The sequence below is a fragment of the Scyliorhinus canicula genome, chromosome 2 (assembly GCF_902713615.1).
Source record: "Scyliorhinus canicula chromosome 2, sScyCan1.1, whole genome shotgun sequence".
NCBI classification, from domain to species: Eukaryota; Metazoa; Chordata; class Chondrichthyes; order Carcharhiniformes; family Scyliorhinidae; genus Scyliorhinus; species Scyliorhinus canicula.
Window position 1 is genome coordinate 23,224,063 of NC_052147.1, and position 15,287 is coordinate 23,239,349.

General features: G+C 44.3%; 1 protein-coding gene across 1 annotated transcript in view; it reads left to right on the top strand.

The window, feature by feature from the left end:
• si:dkey-288a3.2 (protein phosphatase 1 regulatory subunit 37) overlaps nucleotides 1–14,819 on the top strand; it is a 300,610-nt gene extending 285,791 nt beyond the window's left edge. The window contains exon 13 of the mRNA XM_038821518.1: nucleotides 14,182–14,819. Within this exon, the coding sequence (XP_038677446.1) occupies nucleotides 14,182–14,316 (135 nt within the window). The 3' untranslated portion in view covers nucleotides 14,317–14,819. The remainder of the gene's footprint in view (nucleotides 1–14,181) is intronic.
• The last annotated feature ends 468 nt before the right edge of the window (nucleotides 14,820–15,287 follow it).

A 15,287-nucleotide genomic window follows, 5' to 3' on the forward strand; every position in this document is an offset into this window, starting at 1 on the left:
GTTGATAGTATTGCGGTCATGTCACAGGATTTGGATCCAGGACAACATGAACTGAAATCTGACCATGGAAGGTTTGAATTCAGTTTTGTTTAAGAAAATTGGAATTAAAAAGCTGGCATCAGTAAGGGTGAGCATGATGCTGCTGAACTGTCGACTACTTTGTTCATGTTCTTGAGGGAAGCAAGCCTGTGATCCTAGTTTGATCCAGCTTAAATGTTACTCCTGTCTCAGACCGAGGTGGTTGATTGTTAAGTCCCCGCTGACTGATAAGACAGTATGGCAGAGGTAGAGACCATTCACTCCATCAAGTCTACTTAGAAGAATAATCGAGTTAGTCCCTTTCCCCTTTCCCATTCAATGCTTTCTTCAAGTATTTACCAATTCCCTTTTTTGGAAGTTATCACTGAACCACCCTGACAGGCAGTGCATCCCAAATCCTACCCACTTGTTGCATAAAAAAAGGTTTCTCCTCACGCTGCCTCTTGTTCTTTTGCCGACGACCCCTGCTTTTCAACCTTTCCGCCACCGGAAACAACTCCTCTTTACTTAACCTATCTGAATCCTTCACCATTTCAAACACCTCTGAGTGGCCGCTTGGTTATATCAAACAGCAGTTTTTTATTTCTGTCGAAGGCCCCTTGACAGAAGCTGAGGCGATACAAGTAAGAGTAACAAGTTGCACTGCGATTCAAACTCAGCTGCTTGATTCCTCCATTGACCTGTGTGCTGCTGTTCCCAGGCTGAAGAGGTGGGTGTATAGTCAATCTACCATCGGGCCTTATGATTACCTTAGCGGTTTGGAAGTGCAGTTCAGAGGCAGGGTGACCATGTGGGGTTTCATAGTCTGAATTAGCACTGTATCATCCTGTTATCTTTTGATTTTATAGGCCCACTGGTGTAAATTAAAAGAAAATTGAGTGATGACAGTATCACAATGGCTTTCACATTTGCTGAGCTGGTGAAGAGGCACTTGTTGGCATCAATAATTGAAAAGACACAAAAAAAAGGAGTGAGCTGTCAACTTTTATTAAAGCCGAAGCAGATGGCTTAATTTTTGTTTTAAAAATTCAGAGCATGTTTCCCGCTCGCCAGTGCCAGTGAACTCAATATTTTTTGGCTGTGCAGTCATGCTGCAGGTGATGTCATTAAGACATGGTCGCAGTTTGAGACAGCCTGAGCTGTCCCAGGAAACATGCAGTGCCCCCAACTGGCCAGCAGGGCGACACGCAGCCCTTAAAGTGATTAGTGAAGAGCAAGCTGCGACTGTCTGCAGCGTAGTCATTAGCCAAAGAACTTTGCAGATCCTGGGCGGGGCCAAACGGATGATTTAGCAGCAGCCAGAGCATAGAATCATAGAATTTACAGTGCAGAAGGAGGCCATTCAGCCCATCAAGTCTGCACAGGCCCTTGGAAACAGCACCCTACTTAAGCTCACACCTCCACCCTATCCCCGTAACCCAGTAACCCCACTTAACCTTTTTGGACACTAAGGGCAATTTAGCATGGCCAATCCACCTAACCTGCCACATCTTTGGACTGTGGGGGGAAACCAGAGCACCCTGAGGAAACCCACGCAGACATGGGGAGAAAGTGCAAACTCCACACAGACAGTGACCCAAGCTGAGAATCGAACCTGGGACCCTGGAGCTGTGAAGCAACAGTGCTAACTACTGTGCCCCATGCGAGGTCTCAACTTATGTGACAATCACCAAATTAACTGGACGAGAGCAGATGATGGTAGCCAAGCATCTCTAATTTATAAGACATTTAGTAATACTGGTGGGGGGGAGGGGGATTTTCCGCATCCCCCCCAACGTGCATAGCGTGTTTCTCAGTGGGGGCAGGTTTCCTGCCGTTGGCTGGTGGTGGGCACTGTCAATGGGATTTCCCATTATAGTCACCACACACCTCAATTTTATTTATTGTGAACTGATGTGGTTTAGCATCCTAGTTGATGTAATCAGTGAGTTGATAGAGTTTCAAGTTTGTGTGTGAGCTCTCAAGGACCTCATGTCTGAGAGATTGCTTCATTAGTGCATTGCCGTATGTATAACAGATTCAAATAATTTATACATCAACATTTGGTTTGAAATGTGACCTCATCGATTTTGGCAGTCCTCAGCTATGTTAAACATAATTATTAATTTACACCCTTTGTAGGATAATTGGGTAGGAGGAAAACGGGAACTTTATGTCGAGCATGATATCACCTCCCCTCAAGGTTCTTCACCACAGACCTCCTCTGAAGTGCATTCGCTATGTGGCAGCCATTTTGAATAGAATACAGATAGCAAGTGAGATTGCCGGTCACTTTATTTTCCACATGTGATTGAAGAAAGATTGAATATTGGCCAACTCTACTATAGAATCATCATATGGACCTCTCTGAACACAGAGACCTCAGTCTCAGATTAATATCGTCATTTGAATGACGTTCGCTTCAATAACCTAGTGCAACAGGTGTTAGCCTATATTATGTTCTCAAGTCCTGGAGAGGCGGTGAGTGGAGGGCACTTGAACCCACAACCTTCTAGCTTAGAGATAAGCGTGCTACCAACTGGGCCGAGCTGACACTGAGCACAGAAGAAGCTGTTGTTGCAATGTCACAATAATAAAAGCGATCAGCATCATTCTGTGGGTAGTGAACTGAGCCAAGGCCAGTAAATCATCAGGAGCTGTTGAGAGGCTGGAGTTGGAAAAAGAAAAGTAAAATTACTTATCCAGGAAATGGAACGGAGAAAAAAAAAGCAATTAGAAAATGCGTGTGTTAATCTCAAATGCCCTAATAATATGCTGGAGCTATTACTCAAAGAGTGTATCTCATTATCATCTGATACAAATAAAACCATAAACAGAACTATTTGTATGAATGAGTGTCTGGGTTGAACAAGGTTGAAATTGCACTGCTTGATTTCAGTAAAGAAAAAACCTCCGATTGGAAAATCTGGAGCAAAACACAATGCAGCTCTTAAGATGAGTCATTTTCCATTAGAGATCGGGGGGATGAGGAAATCTATATGGAGGGCCAATACCGAAACAAACTGGTCGGGCCAAATGGTCTGCTGCCACATTGTAACTTCTATATGTTCCTCTAAATTAATAGACTACGGGTGAGATTCTCTGGTCTCCCCGCAGCGGGTTTCCTGGCAACAGGAGGCAGCCTGCCATTGGCCGACAGCAGGACAATCCGGTCCCATCGCTACCAATGGGCTTCCCTATTGAATCTACCCTGCAGGTAAACCCAGGGCGGGGTTGTACCATCTGTGGGACTGGAAGATCCCGCTGGCGTGAACAGCCGCAAGATCTCACCCAATGCCTTGGAATATTCCCAGGCTTTCCACCCAATATAGTCCCAGATGCATCCATATCAGCTCTCAGCTCTACCCGAGGCCTCAGGAAAGGCACCAACACTTATGGAAGCAAACGTAATTGACCCCGGAGGAAGGTTCAACTTATCTCTTACCGAATACGGTTGACTGAAGCAGAGGCCGAAGGCCCCACATGCTTCAGAGTCTGAGAGATGTCCGATGCATCCTTGGAGAGAAAAGATGCGGCCTAGGGCTTATCAACAGCACGGCAAAAAAGAGAGGACAGGCCCATCGGAACCGAAATGTTTGTTTTCAGCCCACTGACTGAAATTTGTTCTCAAAATATGCCCTGCGCGCAATGAAAATAGATCCTGGCTGGAAACTATGACCATTTGTTGATTAATTAGGTTTTCCTTTCAGACAACATATTTTCACCATGACGCAGGTTTGAAAATTACACTGTGCAAAAACAATCAGCATAAACACTGTGAAGCAGCAGTAGTTTAACCTACCTTAACTCAGCATGGTTCAGTGTTTGAATGTAAATAGTCAATTTTTTTCACAGCTTGTAATGTATTAATTGGTTTGGTTTCTCAAAAATGTTGTTACATATTCGCTAAGCCCTGCATTCAAAAGGCAAATTTAAAACGAAACAAAATTACGGGAAGAACTGAGACATGCAAATATATTAAAACAAGTCAGACATGAGACCAAGGTTACAAGCTGTTTTCTTTGATAGCTGTTAAGTGTCCTCAGTTAAATATTCTTGGATTGTTTAAATCTTATTCTCAGTGTGTACTTGTGTTTATATTATAAAACTGTACTGAGCAGCACAAACTTGGCTCGCTCACTTGGAAAGTGCAAAATCGTAGAATAGTGGTCCTGTCATGCTGGTCCTGAGGAATGATTGCTTTAATAGTATTCTTCCATGTTTGTCAGGCAAAGAATGATTGTGCTATTAAAGGGCCGTTTCCTTACTTTACATACAGTGAACGGACTAGACGCCTCTTGGTCAGGTTGGGTACTTTTAGTTAAACGATCGACAGAAAGGCCTCATAGAATCATCATCATAGAATTTACAGCGCAGAAGGAGGCCATTTGGCCCATCAAGTCTACACCGGCCCCTGAAAGAGCACCCTACCTAAGCCCACACCTCCACCCAGCAACCCCACCTAACGTTTGGACACTAAGGGCAATTTAACGTGACCAATCCACCTGTCCCGCACATCTTTGGACTGTGGGAGGAAACCGGAGCACCCGGAGGAAACTCACGCAGACACGGGGTGAACGTGTAGATTCCGCACAGACAGTGCCACAAGCCGGGAATCGAACCCGGGACCCTGGCGCTGTGAAGCAACGGTGCTGACCCCTGTGCCACCGTGCTGCCCAAATCCTGTTAATATGCAGCCCCAAATCAGCAAATAGCAAGGTCCTATAATAAAATTAATGAATGGCAATTGGGCTGGATCTTGCGATAAAAATAACAGCGAGGCTAACAGCCTGCACCCTTATTTATGTAAAATCAGATGTCATGGCTGCTCTGCCTTTCCTCAAAAGGCTATGAGTAGAGACATCGCAGTTGTGATATTAAGATGCCTTTTGGTGGAAAAGTCCAAAAACAATGGAAATTCATGATGTCGCTGCACATAGGAACTGGAGGAGTTAAAAATTTCCCTCAGAATACCAGACCAGGCTAAGGACCTATTACCCCCACAGAGTACCCCTATTCCCCTGATAACGAATCTCAGTCACAAATATGAAAGAATCCCCATTCCTGAATAGGTGGGAATCTCCTGCTCTGTTTTTCTCTTCCGTCGCTTTTCAGTAATCACCGGACTCTGTATGATATTGAAACAGTTTGGAAACGGGGGCTTTCGTCAGAATTAAAGATGATCTTAACTGCCAGTGGGGATGCTCCCAGTTTTCCCAGTTGTGAGGCAAGTAAATTGTCTTACCAACGGGAGCCAGGCATCTTGTCGTTGCCACTCAGGTCAGTGTGCTCCATGGCCAGTCACAGAGAGGATTAGTATTTTGATATTCCATGTAAATCTGGCCAGTTCTAGTGAATACACAGTGCAGATACTGTGCTTCCTCTGTATTTAAAGGTGAACATAATACCTGTATATTATCTATAATCAATGAATAAGCAAGCTGTTCCATTCGGCTAAATTGTGTTTTTATATACAGAGAATGATTAACATTGAATATATTAAATTAAACATATTTCCTTCATCAAAATCCCTGCAAGAAGACCGAGTATTACTAAATGGCTGTTATTCATATACCCTGCCTAAAATAAATACTTTTATGCAGACTTTTTCTCCTTATTGAATAGATAGGTTTTTTCTTCTCTGTTCTTATTTTCATGTTCTCAGATATGCACCAGTCTAAGAAAGTTCATTTGCCTTATTTACCAAGGGAATATTTTGAATAAACAAATTGGCACAAAATAAAATACCCGGCGTAACTTTTCGCCTGTCACACCAGTTGATGGATTGCAGAATCGTCAAAAGCTGTAGGACATTTTGGGACTTAGTTGCCTTGACTGGAGCATTGTTTGACACATTTGATTAAAATTCTTTGTGTACTACTTTAACAGATTGGGACCAACCTAAAGTAACGCATTGATCTTTTTTCTGGCCCTGTTAACGAATTTCAAATAAATCGGTTAATGACCGGCTTAAAGAAACGCACAAGGGAATTTCATGAAACCACATTAACCAATGCACGACCGGAGGAAATTAAATCCCTTTGTGCTTTCGCAGTTTGATTCAGATGAAAGGAAATAGTGATTAGAGAAGTAATCTCATTTAATAAATATGGAACTCCAGAGACCTGCGTGCTAAGATGTACAGCAGTCAGGGCATTAAGGCCAGAAATGATTTGAGAAATCTGATACGAAACGTAAAATTTAAAATTCACACAACTTTGTGAGGTAAAGAGTGTATCTGGGATCACTCTGGACAGCTGTATCATGGCTACTTTCTGTTCTGACAGTGTGTTAACTATTTGGTGTTCTTGACAATTTAGATCAGAAAAAGCCTCAAGGAGCCTAAGAAAATCTCAACATGTTGCTAACTGACTAAAACGTGTAGGCATGACCTCTATTGACCTCTGGTGCTCTGGCAGCCAATCTTGCCCAAAGTATATGAGGTTAATTTACCATTCAGTTGGAATCATGGATTGACAATCTGTTATCTTGGGCGGGATTCTCCGATCCGCTGGTGTGTGTTTCTCAGCTGCGTGCTGCTGGCTGACGGAGGGAGTCTCTACTCCCGCCGCTTGTCGTTGGGACTTCCCATTGAAGCCACCCCGTGCCACTGGGAAAGCCGCGGGCAGGGGTGTACTGCTGGCAGGAACAGAGGGCGGGATTCTCCGACCCTGCGCCGGGTCAGAGAATCGCCCGGGGGTGGGGGGGGGGGGGGGCGTAAATCACGCGACGCCGCTCCGACGCCGGTCCGCCGATTCTCCGGTCACCGGCGCAGGATCGCTGTTCCTAGGGGCCAGTTGACACCATCGTAAAATGCTCCGGCATTTACGACAGTGTCAACACTTAGCTCCAGGATTGAAGAATCCCACCCAGAGACTCCCAACGGCCGGAGAATTCCGGTCCTTACCTGGAGGGTAACTACATTCAGAATGTAGCCCCGAGCTTTCAGAAAACTTGCGGAAAATGTCCCTCCCTGCTTTTGCAGGATAACACTGCATCCACTTGGTGTTGCTGCCTTCCCCCTCACAGCTTTTTCAGCTCGTTGTTTACCACAAAAGGAATAAAAGCACAACTGAGACTTGTTTTGTTTATCATCCATTAACAGCATTAACGACAAGGAGCGTCGCCACGCTGTGGAAGTGAAACTTTTTCCACGGGTTTGTGGGATAGAAAAGTTAATAACATGACAGCACGGTAGTATAGTGGTTATCACAATTGCTTCACAGCTTCAGGGTCCCAGGTTCGATTCCCGGCTTGGGTCACTGTCTGTGTGGAGTCTGCACGTTCTCCCCGTGTGCGCGTGCGTTTCCTCCGGGTGCTCCGGTTTCCTCCCACAGTCCAAAGATGTGCAGGTTAGGTGGATTGGCCATGCTAAATTGCCCTTAGTGTCCAAAATTGCCCTTAGTGTTGGGTGGGGTTATGGGGATAGGGTGGAGGTGTGGGCTTTGGTGGGGTGCTCTTTCCAAGAGCCAGTGCAGACTTGATGGGCTGAATGGCCTCCTTCTGCACTGTTACTTCTATGACATCTATGATTTTACTGGATACATGTTAGCTCTCCTGATGTGGATTATGCTGGCAGAGCCACATTATGTTTACTATCTCCTTTTGCAGTGAGAAGTTATTGGCGTACTTCATTCTTCAAGTAATTGTTTTACGACCAAGTGGCTAAAGTTCAAGTGACGTTAAAGATTTAACCATGGAGAATAGGGTTGGAGCTATATCTAAGTCAGGGGTGGCAGGTTCATAAGATATAGGAGCAGAATTAGGCTGTTCGGCCCATTGAGTCTGCTCTGCTATTCTATCATGGCTGATATATTACCTGCAATTGTGATGTTACCTACAATGCTACAGACCAAGAGATGGATTGCGAAATCAGCCAGAGCATCTCCTCCCTCAAACACATGACCTAGGAGCAGGAGTAGGCAATTTAGCCTTTGGAGCCTAAACACCTTCAATGTGATCATGGCTGATCCCATCGTGGCCTCCACTCCACCGTCCACCATAACCCTTCAACTCATTACCAATTAGAAATCTGTCTAACTCCTCCTTAAATTTACTCACTGTCCCCGCGTCCACCACACTCTGGGGTAGCGAATTCCACAGATTCATAGCCCTTTTGGAAGAAGTAGTTTCTGCTCAATCTGTTTTAAATTTTCTGCCTCTTATTGTAAGATTATCTTGTTTTAGAATGCCCCACAAGAGGAGGCATCTGCCCCACGAGTACTTTATCCATACCTTTCAGCATCTTGTATACCTAAATTCGATTTCCCCTCATTCTTCTAAACTCTAGAGAGTATAGGCCTAAACTGTTCAATCCCTCCTCATTCGATAAACCCCTTGGGCGGGATTTTCTAGCCCGCCTTACCAGTTTTCTGGTGCGGCGCGCCCCCGCCTGCCACAGGATTCTCTGTTCCGCCAGCTGGTCAATGGGATTTCCCATTGTGGGCAGCCCCATTCCGGTGGGAAATCGCCGGGTATGGGTGCGCCGCTGGCACAACGGAGAATCCCGACGGCGGAAAATCCAGCCCCTTTGATTTACTAGAATCAATCTAGTGAACCTACTCTGAACTGCCTCCAATGCCATTACATCTTTCCTCCAAAGAGGCGACCTAAACTGTGCACAATACTCCAGGTGCAGTCTCACCAATGCCTTGTATAGTTGCAGCAACACTTCCTTACCTTTATACTCAATTCCTTTAACTATTAAAAGTTCCTTTCCCTGAAGGACATTAGTGAACTAGTTAGGTTTTTACTGCAATTTAGTAGCTTTCTGGTCCTAATGCATAAACTCCCAGAATAAATAAAACTATTTTTTGTGTTATGCCATGGTGGGATTTATGACTTTCGGGCCAATTAGAACCATACACAACACTAGCGTATTCAACTGATTGAATAGTGATTACACCATCACACCACTAATCAAGTCTGCCAATAACTTATTTCATTAACTTTGATTAAAAGTTGATTCGAATATTAAATCGCTCTTCTAATTTAACAAATGTGGCTGACTCTTTACCGTCCCCCCCCCCCACCCCCCCCCCCACCCCCACACCCCCCCCCCCCACCCCAGAGCTAGTAAGTTAATAACAAGACTACTTTCTCAGAAATCACACTTTAAAAAGTTGCAGGTTCCGGTGATTCCGGTGAATGGGAGTTTTTATTGTGGAAGGAAACAGGAGTTCTTCAATTTTCCTTTGAAGATGGAGTATCAAACTCTTCAGGGATTCTCGCGAAAACACAGTGCTGCCGTTTGTGCGCCGTTATTTCTGAGAGGGTGTTAAATTTCCCGACAGTGATAGGTTCAACTCTGAGTTTGCAGAGGTCCCTGTCCAAAAATCAGGATTTGTCTGGAGCCCCCCCACCCCCCCTCAATCATTCCATAAGAAAATAGAACACAAATGAAAGTAATGATGATGTCGCGTTAAATCATAAAAAGTACATATTTTCCCGCTTGTCATTGGAACGAGCACCGAGATACAACTAAGAGAGTAAGAGTAGGAAATCTGAAGGATGCAATGAACCTCTTTCCCCCCCCCCCCCCCACCCCCCCAGCGAAAGTTGCCAGAGAAGTTAATTGCAAACTAAATAAAATCGCTCATCCTTTGTTAAAATAGGAGGGAAAAAAAATTCTGGATTAAAGAGGAAAAAAAAAAGTGCTTGTTCGAGGTGCGGCAGATTGACTGAGGCGTTGGAAGGTCTGCTTTTCCTCTATGAGCACTGTAGCTGTCTTGGCACGCTGTCGAGGAGCTGGCTGCGCTCAGCTGGTGGCGATATTCTTGGCTGTAAAAGCATTGCTTGCCCTCTGCCACTCACGGGGAGCAATTCTGTTGAACTGTCTCATCCTGACATTTTCATCATCAATCTCTTCATTAGCAGCCTGGCTGCAGACAGAGAGCACAAGCAGGCGGCAGCCCTTTGTCACATCTCAAGGAAGCACCAGGCTTAGGAACCTTGTTCTTTCTCTTCACATCTTTGGGGAGGGGGGGGGGGGGGGGGGCCTGGTTTTTGAAGGAAGGTGCGCAGGGGAAGTGGGAAGAGATAGAATGATCTGGTGGCAAAAAGAAAATCTACGGCACTGTAAAAATTAGAGCGACTCTCAAAGTAAACAGTTATTGTCTCTTTTGGAAACCTTTGTCTGATAAACTCGCTAAAACCTTTCTATTTACTTTTCCCAATTTGCCATCAAACTGATTTGCAGTCAGCACGTTCTATTTAACACAAATCAGTCCGAAACTTAAAAGTGGCAATATTTCACTTGTGGCAAATGAACTTTGTCAGAAATAAATGTGTCAACAGAGTAATATATTCGTCTGGTTTTCTCCAAGTTTACTTTAAGTTAAGTAAACTTGGATATTGCCTGACCATTATAGTATTCGTGTGAAACATTTATTTCTGACAAAGTCCATTCGATGTAAGTGATCTGTTGCCATTTAAGTTTAAGTTTGGGAAAGTGGGGGGCGTGTGGAGACAGTGACGCAGTGGTTAGCACTGCTGCCTCACAGCGCCAGGGACCTGGGTTCAATTCCGGCCTCGGGTTCCTCAAACAGTCCAAAGAAGAGCAGGTTAGCTGGATTGGCCAGGATAAATTACCCCTTAGTGTCCAAATATTAAGTGAGGTTGCTGGATTACGGGGATATGGTGGGGGAGTGGGCCTAGGTAGGGTGTTCTTTCAGAGGATCGGTGCAGTCTCAATGGCTGAATGGCCTCCTTCTGCAATGGAGGAATTCTATGGCTCTAAGATCTGCAATGTGAAATGTATTTCGTACACTCAATGGTCCTGACTTCCTACATTAAATTTTGGAATTCCCAAACCCAGAGACCTGTGAAAACTGGGCCATTGAATATATTAAAAGTCACTATTGGACTCGGGGGCCTCCCTTTTTTAATAGGCGTAGGCCCGTTGGGGTGGGCAATAGAGAAGCCCCCTTGGGATATGAGGTTTGAGCCATTTTAGCTCCTGGGTCTGACAAATATTCTCGCACTGACAATGGAGATATGGGGCTGGATATTTTACAACCACCGCCACACAAGGGTGTAGGTAAAATATGACAGGTGGCTAGCCCATCGCCTTCCCAATCTAGCCCCCAGAAAACAGTAGGCAGGTTTGCGTTGACATCGGCAGCATGCCGTGCCCGCCATTTAAAAAAAGAAATGAGCAGATGAGCTTGGCCAGTTGACCCAAATGTTACACTGCCCATGTCATAATGCGGTTGACACGGGCTGGGAGTCAGAGGGCCGCCTTTTTACCATATCCCGTTAAATAGTGGGAAAGAGGTGGGGTGGGTGGGGGTTCACTTTTTGGGAGGTGTCCTGTGCATATCAGGGATGAAAACCACCCCAGCATAACCTCCAAAACCCACCCCCACCCCCCTGCCTAGACTCCTCATACTCTTCCTGCCCTAAAAGCCCAGGACTTACATTAACTCTGAAACCATTGATCTTCTTGGGCCTGTTTGCAGCCTCAGCAACACCCACTAGTAAAGTAAGGCACTGCTGGGCAGGATTTCTTCCCACTGCGGAGCACAAGTCCCACTGTGAGCTTGGTTAGTCTGCCCACAGCTTGTTACCGCTATGTGGTGATCTTTTTTTTAATCATGGAGGGGTGGAACAATACACTCCTCTGCCTTTAAAATTCAGCCTCGTGTATCTGCGACCTTGAACTTCACCAAGTTCATCTTCATGAGAGAACATGTTGTTAAGTAGCTGGACTCCACTTCTTGATTAGAGTCTGAACCAGTCCAGGACAGAGACTCAGAAGTGGTGTTCCTCCAGAGTGTCAGGTATCGTCACTTTATGGCCATTGATTTCATGGGAAATGTTCACCTTTTGTGCAATGTGAAAATGTACATCTTTTTACAAGGCCCAATTTTATAATTTCTCCAATTGCTATTTGTGGAAGGAATCTCTCTCCCCCTCATAATTTTCATAAACATCAGTATTTCTTAACATTTGGAAGTCACATATTGAACCATCCATTTTTATCACCTGAAACACAACTGTAATGAACTCCAATTGGCTTTATTGGTTGGCCAATTGGAGTATGAGCTCCCTCAATGATAGCTCATTGAGGGGGCCCATATAAGCACCTGTGTAGGCTTTGTGAGCCAGTCTTAAGTTGACTGGGCTGCTAGCAGCACTGTTCGCAGCTGCTCCTGTAATATCGTTATTGTAAATAAATATTGGTGTGGTGACGGAACTCCTGCCTCCCGTGGATTACTACAACAACCATTTTACTCATTCATGCCTCTGTTACTGCCAGATTTGACCATTGTAATTCACTCCTGGCTGGTCTTCCACATTCTACCTTCCATAAACTTGAGGTCACCCAAACCTCTCCTGCCTGTATGTTAACTTGGACAAAGTTTCATTCACCCACCACCTCAACCTACTTTGGCTACTGGTCCGGCAATGTCTCAATTTTAAAATTCTAATTGTGGTTTTCAAATCCCTCCAAGGTCTCTACCCTCCCTAGTTCTTTAATGAATCAATGTCACTTTTATCCAGCATAAATGAACCACACATTTCCAGCTCAACCGATCATCTTAAATTTGTTGTTAATCTAGCTATGAGCACACTGAGGGTTGTTCCGCAAGTGCTGCCCAACCGCCCAATCTACCAGTGGATGCTTAGGTTTAGGTTTTGCAAGCAAGGGCTCACTGACTAGTCTGTATTCTGCCTAATTTGAACAACTGAAGGAACATGCTTTCGATTAGATTGGATGAGGTACTGGCATCACACCAGCACTGGAATCCACCCATAACATTGCCCAATTGTGTGGTGCACAGAAAATGCTTTTGGACTGATGGCAGCATCCTATTAGTGGAAAATATCACTCATGATATATGAACAGAACCGTTCTCTGCAAACAGAGGAATATGTTCAAGCCTTGTGTGCTTTGAATTACCCTGGAGCTTTGGGATCCTACAGTTTCCCATTGCTTTCTCCATGGCAACACCTCGCCCAATCAGTGTCGACTTGCTAACCAATAACCACCCTTTTCCCCATCAACATAAATTGGTTCAACGGTTTGAAATTTGGCATTCTTGCATGTGTCCTGATGAACACAGGATGAAAATGCCTCTCATTTCAGCAAAAGGCGTACTTGCCCAATCTAGCTTTATCAATGCAATTACACCTAGAGTATCTGTACATTGTCCACTGCATGTGTAGCATCCATCAGTCTCAGACATTCTCCACACAGGAAATCTGGGAAAGAATATTTCATCCCAGTTGAACTGCGGAGTATCTCCCGGGAAGCATTTCATGCAGGGCAAGGCAGATCCAAAAGCAATCTGAAAAAGGCAACAATTATTCAGGCATTATGGAACAACAAAATCATGGAATGAGAAAATTCCGTTGATAATGCACCTCGCACAACGAACTGCCCTATTATAGTCTCTACCCAATCTACACGATCAAAGTTTCTATCCAAAGGGAAGTTCTGCATATATATAAAACCTTTGATACCCCCAATGTCTGTCAAGAAAATAGTGACCCTTCATCCTTACTCCTCAAGTCTTATTATTTACCCTAAATCACTTATCTTTCAAGGCAAACTTCATCCTTCTTCCCAGCATCAGTAGTAGAGGACCATTGGGCTCGAAGCATATTTGGTCATCGCAGGATATACATAACCTCCAATACTAACTATTGTGCAAATTCCATCTCTTGCAGGACCTAGGAATATTGCATTTATGTTTCGCTAATTGGGTCATTTTCATGCTGAAAGGAAGCATCATGGATACAACGATATGTTACAGAGAAGGGCTGTCAGCTTCAATCTTCCTCACTTGTGCACACACAATCTGTTCTCCCACTGTGCACTGGAAGATAAAAGGCAATAAAGAGTAAAACAGATAAATACCATGGAGTGGGCCCATCACTCAGTGTATTGCTGAACTAATAGGCTGTGTCCACATCAAGGTGAGATGATGAGTGAAACTACAACACAGCCGACAGTGAGGTAATGAAAGTTGGCAGCCAAGTCATCTTGAACTGTTTTTGGGTATCTTCCGCTGGTCAATCAAAGGTTAACAGTGGCTACCTGGCTCGCACCCATATGGAGAAATGAACTTGACACCTGGGGGGGAGAAACTAGCTCCAGAGTAATGTAAAACACCAAATTACTGGGGTCCTTTTAATATGCATTTTCTTCCTTCATAGGAAGAGTGGTTGATTGAAACTCAGAAACTACGACTGGTTGAGATTCTGACCTGCTGCAAGAGAAACTTGTGCCTGAGACAAGCAAAGCTGGAAGAGGAGAAGGATGAGGCCAAGAAGATGGCATCATCTTTGTAACAAGTATTCAAGTAGATTAGAATAACATTTCGAATGACTGATAGATAAGGTTAACCAATTGGAACCACAGTGATGGAGTAGTCCCCTGCTCGCGCGGTGATTGAAGAGCTCCGACAGACACAGTACATATAGGCGCACAATATAGAAAATGTATAGAATATATTTACTACATGCAAATACAGAAGGTTCTGACACAGCAGGTACAGGCAAATTACATGCAAACATGGATATGCAGACAGAGGAAATACAGAAACCATTTATGTAATTATATTGCATCCAGACATGTCATTTTGTCACAAGTTGCAGCAAAGCTCAGTAAGATCACACTTATATTTTTCTAATTTGATCATTTTCATGCTGAAAGGAACAGAACTTACAAAAACAACATCTACAGACTTATTTAACGTGATGCTACTGGACATTGATGAGTGCATCAGCATTTTTTGAAACAATTATATTTTAGAGTTCTTTACATTTTAATCATAATTCTGTCATTGATACTGAAAATAAACCGGCTCTGCACCAATGAGCATGAAGAATTTTTGTTTGAATAAGATAGCCCTCCCGATCCATCAGTGGTGAGGCCACAATTAAACCACCACAGCCTCGTTCATAAGCATATCAAACATTATGCTACAATGCTATTAGCGAAGCAATGTTATATTATCACTACTGAATCCAGGCTTCCAGCTCCATCTCCACTGCTTCTTGACAATGCCCAGGTTCTCTGAATGGCTAATTCTCCAAAGCTGCCCAAGGATGCAGGCCTTCATAGCTTTGATTCATACCTTCCTCACAAAAATCTCCTCCCCATTCAAGGGCTCTTTTAATAGTCTGGCTTTCCCCCCCACCCCCCTCCACCTCCAACCCCCCTGCCAGTTCCACCAACTCCCCCCACCCCTAAATTTCTTTCAGTTGATCTACTTCTTACTGCTCACAGAATCATAGATTCCTTACAGTGCAGAAGGAGG